General features: G+C 40.8%; 2 protein-coding genes across 8 annotated transcripts; one reads left to right on the top strand and one right to left on the bottom strand.

Moving 5' to 3' along the window:
• Positions 1 to 1,162: 1,162 nt before the first annotated feature.
• On the top strand, positions 1,163 to 2,521 carry mipa (major intrinsic protein of lens fiber a). The gene is made up of 4 exons (XM_034537059.1): positions 1,163 to 1,522; positions 1,858 to 2,022; positions 2,148 to 2,228; positions 2,336 to 2,521. The coding sequence occupies exons 1-4, from the start codon at positions 1,163 to 1,165 to the stop codon at positions 2,519 to 2,521; spliced, it is 792 nt and encodes a 263-aa protein (XP_034392950.1).
• A 2,467-nt stretch (positions 2,522 to 4,988) lies between these two features.
• On the bottom strand, positions 4,989 to 18,455 carry stat6 (signal transducer and activator of transcription 6, interleukin-4 induced). 7 transcript variants are annotated; one of them, XM_034536634.1, is made up of 19 exons: positions 17,906 to 18,455; positions 16,358 to 16,501; positions 16,017 to 16,161; positions 15,506 to 15,586; positions 14,982 to 15,150; positions 13,982 to 14,058; positions 13,311 to 13,459; positions 13,100 to 13,216; positions 12,752 to 12,919; positions 11,855 to 11,942; positions 11,654 to 11,776; positions 11,320 to 11,412; positions 9,451 to 9,654; positions 9,274 to 9,368; positions 9,055 to 9,188; positions 8,279 to 8,428; positions 8,121 to 8,181; positions 7,971 to 8,015; positions 4,989 to 6,890 (listed from the first exon to the last, which is right to left on the bottom strand). In XM_034536634.1, exons 2-19 carry the CDS (start codon positions 16,489 to 16,491, stop codon positions 6,833 to 6,835), a joined length of 2,091 nt encoding a protein of 696 aa, XP_034392525.1. In that variant the 5' UTR covers positions 16,492 to 16,501; positions 17,906 to 18,455; the 3' UTR covers positions 4,989 to 6,832. The 7 variants fall into 7 exon arrangements, with proteins under 7 accessions (XP_034392525.1, XP_034392524.1, XP_034392529.1 ...); XM_034536633.1 differs by having other exon boundaries at positions 17,751 to 18,453; XM_034536638.1 differs by lacking the exon at positions 17,906 to 18,455 and adding an exon at positions 15,184 to 15,215 and having other exon boundaries at positions 14,982 to 15,093; positions 16,358 to 16,471.
• Between the last annotated feature and the right edge of the window lie 3,016 nt (positions 18,456 to 21,471).

Below are 21,471 nucleotides of genomic sequence, written 5' to 3'. Positions count from 1 at the left end.
GCCTCCAAACCCGCCATCACACACACACACAAAGTAAAACTGTGCCTAATCAGTTCTGCTGCCACAGATCTCATTTGTACCAATTCAGAGCACAAGTGGAGACATTGCTCGTGCTTTGGTAATCACAGCTTTGATTAGAGTGAATGATTTATAAAAAATAGTAAAAGTTGGACAGTATAATGACATTATTCTGTGCTTGTAAGATTTCAAATGTTGTGGAATTCAAGCCATACTCCCACTGCACTCCATACCAGCACTCAGGCTCTTCCTGGCACAAGCCCACTTCCCACTTTTCTCAAGGTAGCTCATCAACCAGTGCTGTTATGAAAGATAAATGTGTTTGTATGAATGCTTCAACCAAACTGTTAGTGGTACAAGATCTCCACCTCGTCCAGTAAAACCAGACTTGAAAGCAAGGAAATAAAAGATGTTCCAAAGTATTATACATTTTGTTTACTTCGCTCCTTGTCCTTCAACCTCAAGTCATGATTTCAAAAGTACTATGCAGTAAAACTGCAGTATATGGAGAGCTTTTCTACATGAACAAGTTAAAGTTATTATCAATCACCAGTTTGATTATTTCTGGATCTTTTAAACTTCCATTAATCTAGATTTTGAGTAATTTCTACAATGAGCAGACGGAGGCCGGTCAAGGCAGGCGAAGGGTTAAATTATTTGGTTTTGATTTGTAGTATTGTTTGTTGGCCCCTCCCCTGGACCCAGCGTGGCTGCTGTGGCCCCTAGGGTGTTATAAAAAGGCCTCTGAGCTCCCCATGCTCTGGTAAAGAGGCTGAATGTCTGCAGGACATGCTTAACGTTTGTCTATCCATGTTCTTCGACTAACAACCAGTGGGGTTGGCACATAGATGCACAGAGACTGGCCTATTGCTCCACTCAGGAGCTCTCTATGACAGAAATCCAAATTCAGAGCAGCAGATTGTTCACAGTTGCATGAGAGTTATATGTTGAGCAGTTTAGGTGTTGTTGCATTTAGCTATAGCGAGGTATTTTCTGTTTGAGAGCAATTTTTTTTATCATCACCTTTGTGCTTAACATTTTTTTTTTTTAAACACAATCATTTATTGTGGAGAAACAGCATCTCATTTTTGTTGACTTTTTATCCCTCCATTGTGTAGAAGTTGCTTTTTGACCTTTTGCCACCATGTGGGAGTTCAGGTCCATGTCCTTCTGGCGGGCTGTGTTTGCCGAGTTCTATGGTACCATGTTCTTTGTATTCTTTGGGCTGGGGGCAGCCCTCCGCTGGACCACCGGGCCCCACAATGTTCTCCATGTTGCCTTTTGCTTTGGGCTGGCGGCTGCCACCCTGATCCAGTCCATTGGCCACATCAGTGGAGGACACATCAACCCAGCTGTTACATTTGCCTACCTGATTGGCTCCCAGATGTCTCTGTTCCGTGCTTTCTTCTACATCATGGCCCAGTGTCTTGGAGCACTGGCTGGTGCTGCCGTGCTGTATGGGGTCACGCCCACCAACATGAGAGGAAACCTAGCCCTCAACACGGTAAGACTGGAATACTACATACAATACTAGAAGTAAGGTGACTGGCTCTGACTCCTGTATACTAAATACACTGGTTGTTGAATATTCAGATAATCAACTATAAATTACACAATGTACATCGAACAAAGTTGCCAATTCTGGTTTGAAAAGAAATGTAAATATTAAACATGACAAGTTTTACATTCAGAAAGGTGATTCACTGCAAAAATCCCAATATGTTTAAGAAAAACTTACATTCAAATTTAATTTTGTGAGACAAAATCTAAAATCATGTCAATGTGTGTTTTTAATTTATGCACTCACATCGTGAATTTCATCTGTCTTCCATCTTTCAGCTGCAGCCAGGCATCAGCCTGGGCATGGCCACCACCATGGAAGTCTTCCTCACCCTGCAGCTGGTCGTCTGCATCTTTGCTGTGACTGATGAGAGGCGCAATGGACGCCTGGGCTCTGCTGCCCTTGCCATTGGTTTCTCTGTGCTCATGGGGCATCTTCTCGGGGTAAAAACTAACTGGGGGAAATCTGAAACGGCTCACTGGGGCCATTCGAAATCCTCACCATAGTGTCTTGTCACATCTACACATTTACAGTCTTAACCCTGATCTACTCTGTGTATTTCACATAGATGTACTACACTGGAGCAGGAATGAACCCAGCAAGGTCCTTCGCCCCTGCTGTCCTGGTCAGGAATTTTGTCAACCACTGGGTAAGATGATCAGATCTGTGAATCTTGTGACACTTCAAAGTCTTGCAAACCATAGTAAGGCGACTTCTTGAAACTTTAACGCCCTTTGTCTTTTCTGTTTCTGGCAGGTGTACTGGGTGGGACCCATGATTGGTGGTGCCATGGGCGCTCTGCTGTACGACTTCATACTGTTCCCCCGTGTGCGCGGCCTCTCTGAGAGGCTCGCCACACTGAAGGGCATCCGGACCCCAGAGGCTGAGGGCCAGCAGGAGACCAGGGGAGAGCCGATCGAGCTCAAGACACAGGCCCTATAAGCCTGAAGAAGAAGATTGGCTTTCTGATGTCCCCACCCCCCACCCCTCAATCTGCACCCTCAGTTCCCGGTCCATCCTCAAACAACCCGGCCTTTCTGTGCTCATACCTCCTCCCCGCATCCACACATGCTAACACAGATTCCAAACACATTTGCTATCCTTGATCTGCATCCAGAACTGGACTAACCGAATTACAGGGAAGGGGAACCCAGAGCCCCGACCATCTCGCCTGATTTCACTTCTACCCAACCTTCCTCCTCCTCCTCCTCCTCCTCCACCTCCTCTTCCTCCCCCTTAGACTGCAGGATAAAGATGGAGGGTTAGAAGAAGACTTGCCCCTGAAGGAAGCACCCTGTACCCTGCGGTGTGGGGAGTCAGTCACTCCTGGCTGACCAGGTGGCTATAACTGCTCAGGACAGGGGCCTCTCTCGCTATCTTTCTTTCACTTTCTCTATCTTTCTGTTTTTCTTCCTAATTTGTAGTCCGCTAGGAGTGAAACTACAGTAGAGCAGTGGACTTCTGCATGCTTTTCCATTTTGATCCGGTGTGATCTCGCCCTTTGTTTAGTTTTGTTTAATGAACTTGGGTAAATTACATGTCCGTATTGTATTTTACCAATATTTATTTGGCTCACATTCTTTTTTTTTTTTTGTTGAATGTGTGTATTTGTGTGAGACAGAGAGTGGGTGTGCATGCATGTCTCTGTGCATGTGTATGCATGTGTGCTTGTTTTAATTCATCATTTTATTTTTTCTCTTTTCATTGCCACAATCCTTTAACTGTATCATTACTTTTTATTAATCATACAAACAGATGTGGCCTTTTCCACACCCTTACTGGTACTGCAAAAGTTCAACAGACTCTAAGTTTAGAGTGATCCCTGTTTTATATCAGATGAAAATAATGTATGCCTTCGGGTCAAATCGTAAAGCCAAATTCATTCAGTTTAGAGATGGTGTGTCATATAGTGAAGCACACACATTCATATTCATATTAAAATAAACACAAAACTATCTGCTCATTTCTGAGCTCAGTCTTCATTGAAGTTACAATTGCAGACACTTGAAATGGTATATTTGCCACCAAAACTGTTTTTCTGCAGTTTAGACAACTTATACAGTATTTGTGTTGGGTTACATTTTAAATTACTTTTCTGACATGAGCTTTGCTTTTAGAGCAGCGCTTATCACAGATTCATGTACAGGTGTGTGATAGTTGGTTTGCTTTTAGTTTTGCGTGTCTGCCATGGAAAAACAAAGAAAGCAAACCTGACAAGCTGTCATGAGGAACAAGCGTTTTCTAGTTGAATTGTGTTGTTTGACACGACTGAAGGGTCTTTGTAACATCAACTCGAAGTTAGAAATGAAAGTGCATGAGGTGTGGTGGCTTGTTGCTGGTGTTGGCAAACACCTGGTGCCTTCTCTTCTGCGCTGAGCTGGGTGGCTCTTTGGAAGTTTTATTGGACAAGCCCCTCTCTGATATTTGGGAGAAGAGAGAAGGTCACCGTGAGGTTTAGTGTGTTTGTACAGGGTGATAAATGTACACCTTTTTTTTTTCATACAATCTAAACAAGAGATAATAAACTTTGAAGTTCTACATTAGCCTGGCGTCCCCTCTCTCTTCCATCCCTCCTTCATTCACCCTACCTCCTCCCTTTTTTTACGAGGCAGTCGTTTAGTTCTGCTCTAATGAGGGGACATCTAAAGCTGCTGGGATGGAAGGACGGGGACGGGGCACTGAGATAAGTTAGCATTTCAAAAGATTTCTCTAGAGCAGTTCTTGAACCAGACATGTAAGCTGATTCTCTTTCTGCTTCCTCGACATAACCTTTTTTTCAGTGTGATTTCCCTGGCAGTGGTTGAGTAGAATTTACATTTTAGTGACATGTTGAAATTAGAATTTGTGTTCTAATGGAAAAGCTTTGTGATGTACAGTGTAAAGTTTTCTTTCTTTTTTTAAAATCATTTTATGATTGTTGAAACTGAATGGATAGGAAATATTATATGCTAGTTATGCAATGTCTCCTCTTTGGCTGATGGATTATGGAAGTAATGCCATTTACGCTATACACCAATATGCTTTCTTTCAATGGACAGCCTTTATGGTACAAGACATATGTTCCCGATCACAATGCCATTGATTTATTATTTTTATGTCAAAAAAAATCTGAAAATTCTTATGTTTCCAATCATTTCTTTGTCTCTTTTCTTTAAGACTGATTGTAGAACAACATGTGATTTAAATAGATGGTTTAAAACAGGACAGGTACATTTGCATCTATCAAAAAGGCTACGATACCTCTGAGAACTAAACCATTAGCACAGGGGCAGTGACAGTTACAATCCAGTCTGAAGCTGCTTTATCCGCAGTGTTTAAAATATTGCCACAAACAGCTGTGATATCAGTCAAAGTTCGCTTAGTGGAGATAACTCACTTGTTGTAAATAAATGCACAAACATATGTTTGATATTTTGAAGAAAAAAAAGATTTTATTTGTCACAACAGTTTAAAGATATATGATTGTAGTTGGAGCCTCAGGGTGTTTTTCAAAAGAGTTATCAACATACATGCAACATGGTCTAACCCAGTAATATATGTATGCATGCACAACACTGACAGTGATAGTAGGTAGTGCAAAGCTTCTCATAAAACCAAAAGTTGGTTAATTAGGAAGATTAACTGTGAAGCCCATCATGCAGTTGTGAGTAAAAGCTGCTCAAATCAGAGCAAGATTTAGAGCTCCCACAAAGCAAAGATACTGCATCTCCTACCAGGAGGATGTTGTCTCCTGTAATGTTTCCTATTAACAGTAATCACTCTACTCTATATCCCTTTCATATTTGTTTATCAAACACGTAACAAATCTTCAAATGACACATATGTTATGTGAAACACCATACATACATATAATTTTAAAAAATGGGAATTGGGAATTTACATAGTAATGGTATGGAAATATAGGCTACTTTCTCTATATTTATGATTTGTATCACACCAAAGACTGGACACAGATACCGATATCTTTTTACATTTGGGCAATTAGTTGGACTTGATGGATGAGAGAAGGTAACACATGCGAATGAAAGCTTTAAAAATATAAACATGAACAGAAAATACACATATTTGAGTCTCTAAAGTAGCCTAATAATATTGCAGAATGGGTTAACACAATATTTATTTAGCCTATTGCCCACTGATGAAAGTATTGCAATATTTATGTGTTTGCAGCATTACGAACTGGGTGTCTGTGGCGACATTCCAGGAAAACATGCTGTATTAAGTTACTGCCCTTGCAAACCGAACATTTTCTACTGCTGTGGCTTCATATTAAAAGCATTTAACTCGCCAAAAACAAGTTTACTTTTATTATGAAGCAGTTAGAGGAAATAAACGTTTTTTTGTCATTGAGCTTGACGTTGACCGCAATCGTTCATCAAAAATGCATCTGCAAAACAAGACGATCATTTGGGGGATTTTTTGACAGCAGATCAGTTTTACATAATGCAGTAATGGAAGAAGAAGGAGACGGAAGGAGAGAAACCCTCAGCATTCTGCCACCTGTGGTATCAAACCGAATTTGCTGTTACTACCAGTAGGGTGTCGTAAATCAACCTGAAATGTGAAAGATTGCCACTCTAAGTAGTCCGAAATAATATAAGCATTTCCCACCACCACCGCCATCATCATCATCACCATTATTTTGCCATCTGCTATATCGTGAGTGTCCATCAATATAGTAACAGTCAACAGTAATAAACAAGCTTATTGTTCCTTTCATGTTCCTAATCCACACTATATACAAAACAGGTTAGGCCATGAACATTGGCTGATCTATGAAGTCGTGCTCATGCATTCTGTGAGTTAATGTGAGATTGAGTATACCATAGCTACCATAGCTGAGGTTTAGCCATCATAAGGAATGATTATATACAATATGGAAAAAACACTCAGATGTGCTTTCGTCTTGTAAAACATGCAACAAACCCAGAGGAGAACATAGCGGTGGCTGACTGTCCACTGAGTGGAGAACAACATCAACAAACCTGAGACAGAGTTTCTTTTTAAAGAGATGCACAACAAGGAGGACAGCACTTTTCTTTGTTCTCAGTTTGACTTTGTCCTTAAAATTATTTCCTATGCAACATAGTACCAGCTCGATTTGTTTTTACTCAAAAGTAGATGAATCCGTAGATGGATGAAAGTCTGACCGAGCAATGGGGCTCCTTTCATATGAAGGTAAGACGATTTTGGCTCTGGTCTCCATCTGCTGTCTGCTTGGCAGCCCAAAACCAATTTTGATGGGAAATCCTCCTATTGATCCAGAGTCTCAAGGATTGTTTGAATATCTAGTTCCATATCATCTGTACAACTAGAAGACAGAGAAAGACTGGTTACATTTGATCAAAAGCCTTATTATTCATACGTGACTTTTTGAAATCACTGACAATATTTCAAAACGGCACTACAATGCATCACATTGAGATTTCCTGAGACTGTAGTTTTTAGGCATTCTTACTGAAGGACAATTGTCTTGCTGTTTAGTTTAAACATAATTATGTTGTGAAATTTTAGAACTGGTAGGAGGCCCAGGGGAAGACCGAGGACACGCTGGAGGGATTATATCTCCCGGCTGGCCTTGGAACGCCTCGGGATCCCCCAGAATGAGCTGGAAAGTGTTGCGGGTGAGAGGGAAGCCTGGGTCGGCCTGCTGAACCTGCTGCCACCGCGACCCGACCTCGCATAAGCGGGTGATAATGGATGGATGGATGGATGGAATTTTAGTTTCCTTTGATTGTCTCAGGTTTTTTCTATTTCATGAGTTGATGTTACATTAGAATGATGAAGCACTGTATATCTAATATATCTAACACCTTTGCTGGTTCATCATTTTAAACTGTGTGCCGACTGCTGTGCAGACAAGCAATGTTCAAACCAGAATCTTACTTTTCATTTTGGTCAAGTTTTCTAAGATACCAAGTATTTCATGCTATGGAAGAGAATGGGTGCTTGTCATTTGATGAAATCTGAAATTTTTTTAACTTGGATTGGAATAATTAATTTGATGCATTTGATTATAAAGCTTTTGTGAGACTTCTTTGAGGCTGCTTCAGGACAATTTGTAGCATTAAGTGTGGTTAAGAATAAAGGTTTTTACTTATAAACCTTTAATAATAACACAAATACCATTGGTATACTTTCATAGGTTTTACAGTTCTACTTGTTATACACGCATAACATTTGAGAGCCTCTTACATTTTGGGGTTAATTTCTGTCAAACTAGTAATCAAATATAAATATAAATGATGCAGACATAAACACAGTGTAACAGTTGCCAGTATTAGAGAATGTGTTGCTGGCTGGTAAAGTACAGCACCAGGGAATATGAATGACAGTGAGTTGGTGGTACGAGATAAAGTGAAAGAGAGAATTAAGTCAACGTGATACTTACACAGAGAAGCCAACAACACTGTGAGGGCTATCAACGAGGGCTTCCCTGAACACAAACACAAAAAAACACTCAAACATGACATGTTCCTTGAAAGTGATTGTACTTTAAGTGCATCAAATGACATTGTTTATTTGTAAAATAGTCCCTTACGTGCCGACTTTGGTAAGGAGAGACACAGGGATATAGCCCCCTCCGGGTGCTGCTTGAGGCTCTGTATCAAACAATAGCAGTGAGAGAAAGAACTCCATCTGTTAGTTGTCCGTTTTCACTTGAGCTTCAGGCCATAAATCTGACATGAAGACAATTACCTGTGTAGAATTTTTTGAAAACTTCATCTTTAGGAAATTCAGGATACAGGTATGTTATGTCGTTTATGTCCCGGATGCGGTCTCCAAGGCTACGGATCTCAAGATCTCTCTTGGTGAAGGGCTGGATGTTATGGATTGTCTGTCCTCCATCTAGAAGTAAAAAAAAGTGTGATGTGTCAGTGTGTGTGTGTGTGTGTGTGTGAGAGTGAGAGAGAGAAAAAGAGAGAGAAAGAGAGAGAGAGTGTAGGTGGCATACTGTGACTTTCCTTATCATGGAAATGATTACTTTAGTAGCTTAAATAAAACATACTATGTCAGTTCACTGCATTTATACAAACCTGCATGTAGGTTGTGTTGTTACACCTATTATAATCTAAGGTAAGCAACGTACTGCCTTGGCTTTAATCCTAATCACAGCGTGGCAGCATTTGGGGAGAAATCTTGTTGAACTTGTTTTGTAAGTTGTACAAATATTACGGATATGCAGCCACAGCCATTTGCTGACAGCCAAACAACCAGCCATTGCAAAAATAGAGGTAAATAGAAGTAAACATCCAACATTTTTATACATTCTTTAAAAACTATGTCCATATTTATTTCAAGGGTCTTAATAAAAGGTTTTAATATACCCTACCTCACAAAATGGGGTATCATCAAATATCAATCATTAAATGAAGTCGGATAACAAATGTAACAGATATATGTATGATTTGTCGACACTGAATTTACTGCATGTACCTTTGCTTCATTAACGTTATAACCACACAAACACTTACTTTCAGTAGCGGACACATATGCAATGGTGATGCCTCCGATCTCAGAGTCACTAAAGCGAAGCAAGAATGTCCCGTTGGGCCTGTCTTTGAGAATCAGGTGTAGATGCTGCTTCCCAATGAAACCAAATATCAGCCTAGTGGAACAAAACGTTTCATTACTAAACAGACGGTAGCAGGTTGCTAACATTTAATATAAAATATAGCAAGGGAGTCCCCCACCCTTCGCTCCAGTAGTTGTTCAGGTGCTTCTTGGTCAGCTCCATAACTCCCTCAAACCACTGCCAGAAAGTGAAGAGTCGGCCCGGAAGAACGTCCTGGAAGATTGAAACTGCACTGTGAGACTTGAGTGAATGGTAGCCTGCGTATGTCTGCGAGAGAACATGCACCTGTGTGTACCTTATTAAACTGGGCCCAGGATACCAACATGTTGCTGAAGTCATCGACAAAGTCAGGCATAAAGAATACCTTCTGGGCCAAGAAGTGCTGGTTGTACTGGTCAAGATTGTGCTTTGTCTTGACCTCAGCTGTGAATTTACTGTTGAGAGTGTTGTACATCATCTTCCACGGCACGCGCTCCGGCACCTTGAATGGCACTCTGTCCTGTTGACAACAACAAAGACGCTGACGTGATGAGAATACTGATGTGCATTTACAATGATGTCATAGGCAGAGTGAAAGAAAAAAAGAAAGGTATTTCAACAAATCTATGTATCGACCACATCAGAATATTTGCAGTCAACATTAAGATTGACAAAGAGAGAGCAAGCTTGTCAAGGCCCAAAGAGCTTGAGTGCACATTCAACCAATAAAGCTGCATATAATATAATGTCTGATACATAAACCAGAAGCCATGTGTTGGCACTGATGAAGTGTTGTACGTGTGGAATAGGTTTTGTGAAAACTCAGGTCTCCAGAAGAGGATGATATTTTATATTGGCATTAGGGACGTTGACATGGTCTTGAGTTTTGTTTAGTTTAGTTCCAGTTTTATTTTCATGTTCCTTGCCTCTTGTGTCCTGTGTTTGGTTTCCGTTGCTCTACACAAGGAAGGACGAGAGGTGGACTCTGTGTTTACATCATGATGCTTGGTGCCCAAACATAGTCAAAGTTGATGGACAATGTTTGCCTGATGTACAATCTTTATAAATACATTATCTGCACAGATACTTGTTTTTGTAGCTGCTGTTTACATTCCTTATGATGCAAATTCCAAAAATGCACTCCAAGAATGTCCTACTGTGTTTCTTCTATTGCAAATGGGCTACCACTGCATTGCATGTTGTGTTGCATAATGACTATAAATGCTCCTTGTACATGATTGTTCAATACTACCCAGAACGCTTCCAATAGCAATATTTTCTCCCCTTCTCTCTCTACTTATTTACATCTCTCCATTGCACCTTACTAACTCTACTTCCTCCCCGGAGTCTTTGTGACTTCACATCTCAGAGGGTCCATTGGACCTTGCAGTGTCTGATGCCTCCTGCCTGGTGAGCCGGCCTCCCGCTGATCCCCCCCCCCCCCTCTACTTTCTTCTGTTTCATGGATTGGAGTTCCATTCATACATTGTCATATTCATGTAATGTGTTTATGTAACTCTGTAATGCTGTTCATTCTGGACACATGACATCTATTGCTTCTGTCCATCCGGGGAGAGGGATTCTCCTCTGTTGCTCTCCTGAAGGTTTCTTCCCTTTTTTCCCTGTGAAAGGCTATTTTTGGGGAGTTTTTCCTGATCTGATGTGAATTCCTGGGACAGGGATGTCGTATGTATACAGATTGTAAAGCCCTCTGAGGCAAATTTGTAATTTGTGATATTGGGCTATACAAAATAAACTGAATTGAATTGAATTGAATTGAATATTTTGTACTGTTAGATTATGCATGTGGAAGAGATTCAGAATAGAGATTAGGGTCCTGGTATTGTGCTGGTATTGTGCTTGCACTGTTATGGCTGATTTATATTGTGCCATTCAATGTTAATTGGCTTATTATCACTAGTTTATTGAATTCCACTTAATATCTAAACAATTGCAGAAAATTCCTACAAAGATCAACTGATGACAATAGAGCCTAGGCACCAAACATTAATGCTGAACATAGACTACATTTACATAACAATGTATTACTCATGAGTTTTCTGACTAAAATGGAGTTGCAGTGTTCACAATAGCACAGAGAGACGAACTGCATCAGTGATAGGAGAGACTTAAATGTGAAGGAACATGAAAGCAACAGCAGAGAAATTATAAATGTGATACTTACCGGTTCGGAAAAAGCGCAGTCCCATATGATGGTGGCCATAGCGTTGTTTTCCTGACTACCATGAACAATGACAACCACCGGCAGTGAGATTATCTATAATAATGACATAATTTATAAGTGGTATGACATAGTTGTCAGCCCCAGTGTATCACTGCTGCTGCCATATCACAAAGCTCACGTGCTGAAGAATGGTATGCAAGAACATCAAAGCATTAAACTGTGTTCAATGTGATAAAGGGGGGAATACACATAATCATCAAGCCAAAATGAACACCTTCTCAGTTAAAGGCAGGCAGAACGGGCAGAACAGGCAGAACAATTAACTGGGGCAGACCTGTATCTTATAGGGGGTGTCACAGCCTGTGATGGTGATCTCCGTCGAGAAAAGGAGAGCAAATTTCTCTTCTGTCACAGACTCTGATCCCTTTCTGTCTGCTCTCTTGATCTTCTTGATAGACTATGACACCAAAATAAGTTTATATTAGTGAAGGTTTAATTATATAATCTAGGCTGAGAAATCTAGAGCAGTACATACCATATTCCTGAAGGTGGCACATGTGTATTTGGTGGATGTGATGTGTTCTAGGATGGCTGTATTGTTGATCAGTTCCCCAACATTATCACTGCAGGTTAGAAAACAATTTCTATATACATTTTTATCTTATATAAGTATACACTAAGTACCTTAATTGCACCCAATCTGAAGTGTTAAACTTTAATTGTTTGACAATGTTGGCTTATCATACACAAAACAACAACCAGGATGGTCATGCATGATGTACAATATCACAAATAGATGTTTCGGTACTTTAGAAATATGAGGGGCAAACGGCAGATATAAAGGGTTCATTCTAAGTTATTGAAAATATATTAATTCTTAGTTTCAGGTGATTATACACTTCTGCCAATAGATCCTCACTGCTACTTTTTTATATAGAAAACCTCGTGGCACGTTGAAAATTATACCACTGAATTAAATCATCGGATAAATTAGCAGGTTCAAGTTCCCCTTAGAACATGCTCATGGTGCAATTAACAATGACAGAGTAAAATGTATATCTGAAAGCTTTGTGATGACCAATACACAAGGTGGCCTTGTGTCCTCTTTGTTGGCTCTTTGTCAAACACAAGTTGGTCGTCTTTACATTCATGATGCACACCTGGGCTGGTGTGGTCGAGGGTTTAACAGCTCGACCTTGAAATGGAGTTATCTCTTCCTTGGCTAACATTGCTGCTTTTTGACCCATGCTTACATCACTGATTACTGACTTTGCACATTTGCTCTGTTCTCTTTGGTTACTTTGTAAATAAATGTCTATTTTACTACGTTTTACTGCTACTTTCATAAAAAACAGTAAGCGATATGCACCAAATGCATTCCTCTTGCCTGACACTGTGCAGTCCTCAATGTTGTGCTGTGTATATGACTCACCCAGGTACACTTCCCAGGTTTCTGGCCTGCAGTTCATTAATGATTTGCGCCTTTAGCACCACAGGCTTCCCAGGAGCAACTTTTTCCCCCAACAGATATCGCACTGTTGTGGAGAACTTTGACTGCGTCTTAATGACCTGAGGGGGATGCTTGTCCACTACAATAGAGCTGGAGGAGACATCAGTTACACAAGTGAGGAAAAAGATCTCCCAGTTTTAAAAGATGTATGAAAGTATGTCATTTATGATGCTATTGTGGAGTGAAATGTTTGAGTTTAACACATTTGTTTTCTTTCAGTTTTTAAAAAAGAAATATGAATATATACAAGAAAACAATGTGCTGTGCTACCTTTGAATCAGAACCTGGAGAAGTGTCCCCAGCCTTTCCTGGAGCTCTGGGATTGGTTTCCCTATCAGCACCAACTCCTGTCTCAGCTTTCCATTTACGCCAAGCAACTGCTCACACCTAACCAAAAATATATGTAAAGACTGTGAGGGAGCAAGAAAGAAAGAGACGCAGTCAATACAAAAAGCAATAAGGGGAGTGGTGTGCACCTCACCTGGTCTGCAGGAGGTTGAGGTTGTCATCAAATGGTTGTCCGATGGTGGCCTTGTGCTGATCCCACCTCCACTCCTTCAACCTGCTGATAAGTAGGGTCTGACACTGGTCCAGACTGTCCACACACTCCTTCAGCAGCTGGAAACGCTTCTACAACAACCAACAGCCAAACATGTTACACACAGATGCATTTGCATGTCAATCATGCACACAAAAACAGAAATATTAAATACCAAAGAACTCATGATTTATCAATCAATTGTTGAATCTTCAGCCTATAAAATGTATCAAATTGAACCTTCTGAAAAATTCCCAAAGCTTAAGGTTGTTATCCAATTGTTCATTTTGACTGGACAACATTTGGAAAAACTGAAGAGATAAGTTTTTGGATGATAGTAGATAAGAAAAAGCTGCACATTCTAATGCTCGAGTGGTTGGAATCTACACATATTTATCTTTCCATTTGAGTATTCACTCAAAATAATGAATCAACATTTTAAACAGTTGACTGATTAACTGACCAAGTCTTTCAACATTAGTTTCAGCTGTTGTTTCTCTACAGTGTTTTGATAATATGCAGCTTTAATTTCTTTAGGAATCTATATATAAAAAAAACTAATATCCCCCTACGACCCCAGTAATGTTGGTACACGCAGCTGAAGCCAAGCTCACCGTGGCCATTGCCTTCACGTTGTACTGCAGCTTCTGGAGTTTCTGCATTTCTGAGCTTGTGGGATCCATATTTGGCTCTATTCAAACAATACATAACATCATATGTTGAGTCCAATAAATGAACAAGCAGACAAACAAATTGTGAGTGACAACTTTTCTTAACGCCTGACTAGAAAAGACTAATCACCATTTTTCTGACAAGAAACAAGAAAACAAAGCTAAAAGTGAATCATCCATTTGACAGGATGGGTGTTTTTTTAAATTCAGGAACAGTGACAGTTCCAAGAACAAGGGGCAAAAACAAACCTCTTAATAAATCTAAAAAAACAGTTCAACACATGAGCATGTCAGACACACAGCAACGGCCTGACAAGGCCAGACAGAAACAAAATTGATACAGCTGATATGGACAGCACTGTACAATGTGAAAGTATTTGTTTTAATAGAAAGTCATGCATGTATGTCACAAGGACATGGAATGCGAAGACAAATGTTCTCTGACCCTTTTTATACATATCTTATCATTCCTGGATTTCAATGTTGTCCATAAATAGCATTTAGGAAGAGCAAAGGATTTCCAACTGAGCAGAATTAAGCAAACAGGCAGTGAACTCACATGAAGGGTAGAAGAGTAGAAGAAAGAAAGAAGCACCAAAAAAGGCTATGGTCATAGTAGTAGCACTGGTAGCTACAGAAATGGAGCCTCAGGGCTCACTTTTTTAAATGATACTTTACACAACTGACTTTCTCACATCTAAAGCTGGATGTCACTGAATTTCCTGCTTTCTAAATTCAGAAGTCTAAAATCAGAAGTCTATAAAAAATAAGACTTATTAGGGTTGCAGCTCACTATAGATTAATCTGCTGAATATTATCTTGATTAATTAATAAATACTAAATGTTTAAAAGTTAGCTCATGAATATAAACTGAAAATATATGTACGTTACTAACTCTCCGTGTTCAGTCTACCTTGAGTTTGTGAGTGTTTGTGTCTCATACCTTGTAAACTCTCATAGTTCTGCCTCTCCCAGTTGAGCTCTTCTTGCAGCTGGTGCATCTTTTGTCGGGTGTCCTGGACATCTAGCACCTTCAGAACCAGGTGGTCTACACTCTGTATGTTGGAGAACGAGGACTCTGTATTTGCGTACTGTTGGAACTGTGGATTGGACTAAAAACATGGAACAGCACTTAATACACTTACAGCATCAGTGCTTCTTCTTCTTCTGATCTTCACTGATCTCAGAACACGCATGCCAGAAAGGAGATATTTCAAACTAGTGTCTGTTAACGCAGCAGACTTTGATTAAATAGTCATAACTTTCTCAGACAAGTTTCAAGTTTCAATGTCAAAACCACTATTAAGTCACTTTGAAAGACTATTTCCTGCTAAGTAGTATGCATGCTTTTTCCCTGTGTGGCTATATAATTGTAATGGTATCAACTCTATAATATACACTCTGAGATCAAAAAGATAAGACAGATTATTAGGTTACGGGCAGACTCTATCTGTTAAAAGATCTTACTGTGGCCAGCAGAACCCTCTCCTTTGTGAGGATGGCCCTGACCATCACTGCAAATTGTAGAGGTTGCTGCTGAAACATGGTCTGTGAATCAAGAACATATCTTATCACATTTTTAAAACAGTCCATAATGTCACCGTGTAGCAACTAGCATTCAGTGGTTTATTCACAAATGTGTAAAGATTCCGAATTCACCTTTTTTCTTTGGTATCTTGTGTTCAGTGGAATGTAAGTTAGGCTTTTATTTTGTATTTGGAAGCACTTGTAAGTTGTGGGCACCTCTCACCCTCTCTACAGCTCCACAGACGCCTTACATTTTTCATGAGAAGCACAATGTTTTCCTACAAATGAAAACACCATCCTCCTGTCGTTGGTTTCAGCGTTTGCAGTCACTTAAACCTGCTGCGACCACTGATAGCTGCTTAGCATTTAATGTTTATTATAATATATTATTGAAGCCTGTCAGGGATCCAGGGTGGAACGTAATTCCTACTCTGGGACACAGTTCCCCTACCATGTTCCTGCTGATCTGCATTAGCTTCAGCCGGTCCACCACATTGGCGTTCTGCTGAGCGATCGATTGCAGCATGCTGATGGTCTGGTCCAACAGAACCTGGGCGTTGCTCTCCTGGTCCACTTTTTCCAGCACAAAGTCGTCCCTGTGAGCACACACACACAGACACATACACACACATAAATACTTGCCCATGCATGGACAGTATGTGCATGTAAACATACACAAATGCATTAATCCAGACGCTGCATATATGCATCTTACTGTCACTCTTTATGTGCACATGCATGTGTATGTGTATGTCTATGTAAAATATGTGTGCACATGTGTTTGAGTCATACCATCTTTGTCTCTCAATCCACTCAGCTAAATAATGTCTGACTTCAATGGGGAAGGTGGCTGGGGGATAGAGGCTGTTCATAGCGTCGTTATTCATGTGCTGTATCATCTGGGACATCTGTGTCCACTGGGCCATGATCAGAGGGCTGCACAAGTTACAGGAGTAAAAGAACATTATGTCTGATTATTCAATGTAAGTGGATTTTTTATTTACTGTGAAAACAAATCCACTCTTTTTAAACTAACACCACACTCACATTTAGGATTAAGGCAGGCGTCATTCTATATTATTTTTAATATAAAAAATGTCATGAAAAGACCAAAACATACAACAGAACAAATAAGTCATGACTTCCCTGCCCTCAGGCCCAAGCATATTCATTCCCCCTGCAAATGTAAAAAGATGGTTGACAAATGTTATCTCAATAGTCTCACTGTGCTGCCAGCAGGACGGTCTGTACAAACTTCTACTGCGCAGCCAAACATTGTTCAAGCCTTCGTGGTTTTGTTTATAGTTCAATGGGGGTCCCAAAGGTCCCGAAAATACCAAGAACAAGTAGAGCATTTCCATTCGATGGATTTACGGAGCCAATAAAAAAACAGTCTTGTGTTCAAGCTGGAACAAGCTGATACAGAATATATTTGATACTGCCAAGCTGTACACACTTTTTAGGAACGATAAACAATGAACCACAGAGCGTGAAGTGTTACACTAAATTGGTAAAGGGTGTTGCTGCCTTCATCATTACAAAATCTAAAAAATGTTGTGAAATACCAGACAATGATTAGGGGACTGTGTTGTATAAAACATACTTTACCACCCACTACTAGAACAGTGAAGGAGTAGAGAGGTCACTAAGAAGTTACCTTTAAACATAGAATAAGAGTTGGCTTAAGTCAAGCAAACCTGCAATCATGAGTAATCATACTACCTCATCTCCTGCACTCTCATTGTTTTTCATATCTGCTACTTTTGACATTTATATTTGTATTTTGCTGTTGTGTTATACAGAAGTGCTTGCTGCATTGTATTGATATCAGGCAACACATGTGTAATAACCTGCCGGAGGACCACAGACAGTAAATTAGCTCTCTAGTTAACTCTGACATGTTGATTAATGTGCACTATCCCTGGTAAATAAATGCATAGGTAAGTAAAGAGCCTCATTTTAACAGGTGACAGTACAACCTGGACAAAATCATATCTGTGGATTTTGCATTACTGAAGAACATAAGCCTGTATTTCAGGCCGACATGCATCCTGCAACCAAAACATGACAGAGACCCAGAATACACTCATTTACTAAGCACCGTTCTCTCAATAGACAATGCCTCTTCAGCTACACGCTGCTGTATTTAACATAATCATATCTGTACAGTAAAACAAACACTTACCTTCAGTTAAATATACTGTAGATTTCAAACATAGGAAAATGCTCTGGTGTCTGTCTCACAAGTACTCCGCCAGTCCGAATAACCTAATGAACATTTCCTGCCTCCATCACTCACTTTAAAGATTACGTGTGTCCCCGTGTGTGATCGTTACTGACGTTTTAATGTTTTTACCGAGGAGAAATCCACTGAGAGCACCGAGCAGTTCACCCCGGACAACTTTTATGCAGCGGAGACAATGGGTTAGGTTTACTTCCCTGTTACGCACTTTGCGCCAGTAGCGGAGGAGCACGCTTTATTTCCTGTTTTCAAGTTAACTAGCGCACAAATGATGACGTCCGGAAGAACATCAAGGCTGCCGTTTAGTAGCATTTATATGACCGCAGAGACTGTGGACTGTGCGTGTCTGGGTGCTCCAGCGCAACAGTATAAGCTACAAAACGTGTGTCGCTCCAATAAATGTCTACTTTGTCTGGTCGAGCCTACTTTCTGTTTTGTTACAGCGCCGAAAGAACTCCGCGGATATCGTCTCAGCGCTGTAATAACAATACATAATAATTATAAAAATAATAATAATACGAATAATAATAGATAGATAAGCTAACGATAAACAGGGAAGCGCCCAGGCATTGTAGTGCCACCTTTAACACAGAAACTACAAGTCCACTAAGCTTGGTGAATTTCCACAGAACGAAACGTATGCGGAGAAACGTTGAGTCATTTTACGGAATGCTGTAACGTCAGACTGAACTGAGACACATGACACCATATCTGCTAATGGCAGTGGATTCAAGTCGGAAAGTCATCAGGCTTGTGCTAATTAATGGCACTCAGGAGTTTACCGTTCTGTGACCTCATATACGTGTTTTATGTTACAGCGTTTTGACATTTAGGATGAAATGGTAGGCCTATACGGAAATATTTGGACATTAGAAACATTCATGATCAAGTGTATTCTATTGCTTGAATGGAAATAAATTTTAATGTGGGAGTAGTCTATGACAATCTGCCAGCATAATGCAGGAATAAGTCAAACTATTCTACAAAGTGCTTAACATGGGGACCCTTCTATTATATATTAAATGTGAGTTATATACTGGAGGCCCATACTGTATACTAACAACATTATAATATATATATATATATATATATATATATATATATATATATATATATAGCATTATAAAATATGACACATGATAACATAATATAGGACTAATAATCGCGTTGTGTAGGTTGTACATTATATACCGTATTAACATACTAGTAAAGGAAAAATATTATATATATATATATATATATATATATATATATATATATATATATATATATATATATATATATATATATATAATTCTGCACATTCTCACAACTCTCATTCTCACAGGCTACAGGTGTTACTATGCTGTTTCTCGTTCGCTAGCATCCGCGGACACTCGGTCAAATGAGCCGCCACTTGAAATGTAACCCAGATAGCAAACGGACTCCGTTCCGGATCCGCCCAGGAGATATCATAAGCTCCGGAACGGATCCGCAAAACGGGTCCGGATCTGAGGCTAGATGCGCAGCGGGACGGATCCGGAACGGGTGCGCGTCAAAGATCCAGACCAGATCCGGCACAGATCCGGCCCGTATCCGTAACGGGTACGGACCAAAGATCCGGTTCGTATCCGGAACTGCTGCGGGTCAAAGATCCCGACCAGATACGGCCCGTATCCGCCCATATTCAATTTGGACCCATTCATAAAGCGGTTTATTTGGCCGAGATCATTAATGCACCTCTATTCATGGTGTTACGATACAGAGGCTTTTACAGCCCAAAAACACTGACATAGACCCTTATTTAAGCAATGATTTGTCCAATTTGATATAACCAGTCAAAAACGAAATTAATGTGGACATTTAGCTTAATGGCTTACTTAAAATGATAATTAATAAACATGATAATTGATCAAACTCAGGCATTTTAGTGCCACCTTTAACACAGAAACTACAAGTGCACTAAGCTTGGTGAATTTCCACAGAACGAAACGTAGGCGGAGAAACGTTGAGTCATTTTACTGAATACTGTAACGTCAGACTGAACTGAGACACATGACACCATATCTGCTAATGGCAGTGGATTCAAGTCGGACAGCATTCCAACGGCACCCACTGTCGGAAAGTCATCAGGCTTGTGCTAATTAATGGCACTCAGGAGTGTACCGTTCTGTGACCTCATATACGTGTTTTATGTTACAGCATGTTGACATTTAGGATGAAATGGTAGGCCTATACGGAAATATTTGGACATTAGAAACATTCATGATCAAGTGTATTCTATTGCTTGAATGGAAATATATTTTAATGTGGGAGTAGTCTATGGCAATCTGCCAGCATAATGCAGGAATAAGTCAAACTATTCTACAAAGTGCTTAACATGGGGACCCTTCTATTATATATTAAATGTGAATTATATACTGGAGGCCCATACTGTATAATAACAACATTATAATATATATATATATATATATATATATATATATATATATATATATATATATATATATATATATATATCATTATAAAATATGACACATGATAACATAATCTAGGACTAATAATCACGTTGTGTAGGTTGTACATTATATACCGTATTAACATACTAGTAAAGGAAAAATATCCATCCATCCATCCATTATCACCCACTTATCCGGGGTCGGGTCGCGGTGGCAGCAGGTTCAGCAGGCCGACCCAGGCTTCCCTCTCACGAGCAACACTTTCCAGCTCATTCTGGGGGATCCCGAGGCGTTCCAAGGCCAGCCGGGAGATATAATTCCTCCAGCGTGTCCTCGGTCTTCCCCGGGGCCTCCTACCAGTTGGACGTGCCCGGAAAACCTCTAATGGGAGGCGTCCAGGAGGCATCCTGACTAGATGCCCGAACCACCTCAGCTGACTCCTTTCGACACGAAGGAGCAGCGACTCGACTCCAAGCTCCCCCCTGATGTCCGAGCTCCTTACCCTATCTCTAAGGCTGAGCCCGGCCACCCTACGGAGGAAGCTCATTTCGGCCGCTTGTATCCGAGATCTCGTTCTTTCGGTCACGACCCAGAGTTCGTGACCATAGGTGAGTGTTGGAACGTAGACCGACCAGTAAATGGAGAGCTTTGCCTTCCGGCTCAGCTCCCTCTTCACTAAGACGGACCGGTACAGCGCCTGTTTTACTGCTGCAGCCGCACCGATCCGCCTGTCGATCTCCCGCTCCACCTTACCCTCACTCATGAACAAGACCCCGAGATACTTGAACTCCTTCGCTTGGGGTAGGCAGTTTGCCCCCACCTGGAGGGAGCAATCCGCCGGTTTCTGGCAGAGCACCATGACCTCAGATTTGGAGGTGCTAACTCTCATCCCTGCCGATTCGCACTTGGCTGCAAAACGCCCTAGTGAATGCTGGAGGTCACGATCCGAGGAGGCAAACAGGACCACATCATCCGCAAACAGCAGAGAGGCGATCCCGAGACTCCCGAACCGGATCCTCTCTGCCCCCTGGCTGCACCTAGATATCCTGTCCATGAAGGTCACGAACAGGACCGGTGATAAAGGGCAGCCCTGGCGGAGGCCAACACCCACCGGGAACGTGTCTGACTTACTACCGAGGAGACGAACACAGCTCCTACTGCAGGCGTACAGAGACCGGATGGCCCGTGCCAACGGGTCCGGCACACCATACTCCCGCAGCACCCCC

The sequence above is a fragment of the Cyclopterus lumpus genome, chromosome 7 (genome assembly GCF_009769545.1).
Source record: "Cyclopterus lumpus isolate fCycLum1 chromosome 7, fCycLum1.pri, whole genome shotgun sequence".
Classification (NCBI taxonomy): domain Eukaryota; kingdom Metazoa; phylum Chordata; class Actinopteri; order Perciformes; family Cyclopteridae; genus Cyclopterus; species Cyclopterus lumpus.
The sequence above is the reverse complement of the archived record's forward strand: the minus strand, read 5'-3'. Positions and strand labels throughout refer to the sequence as shown.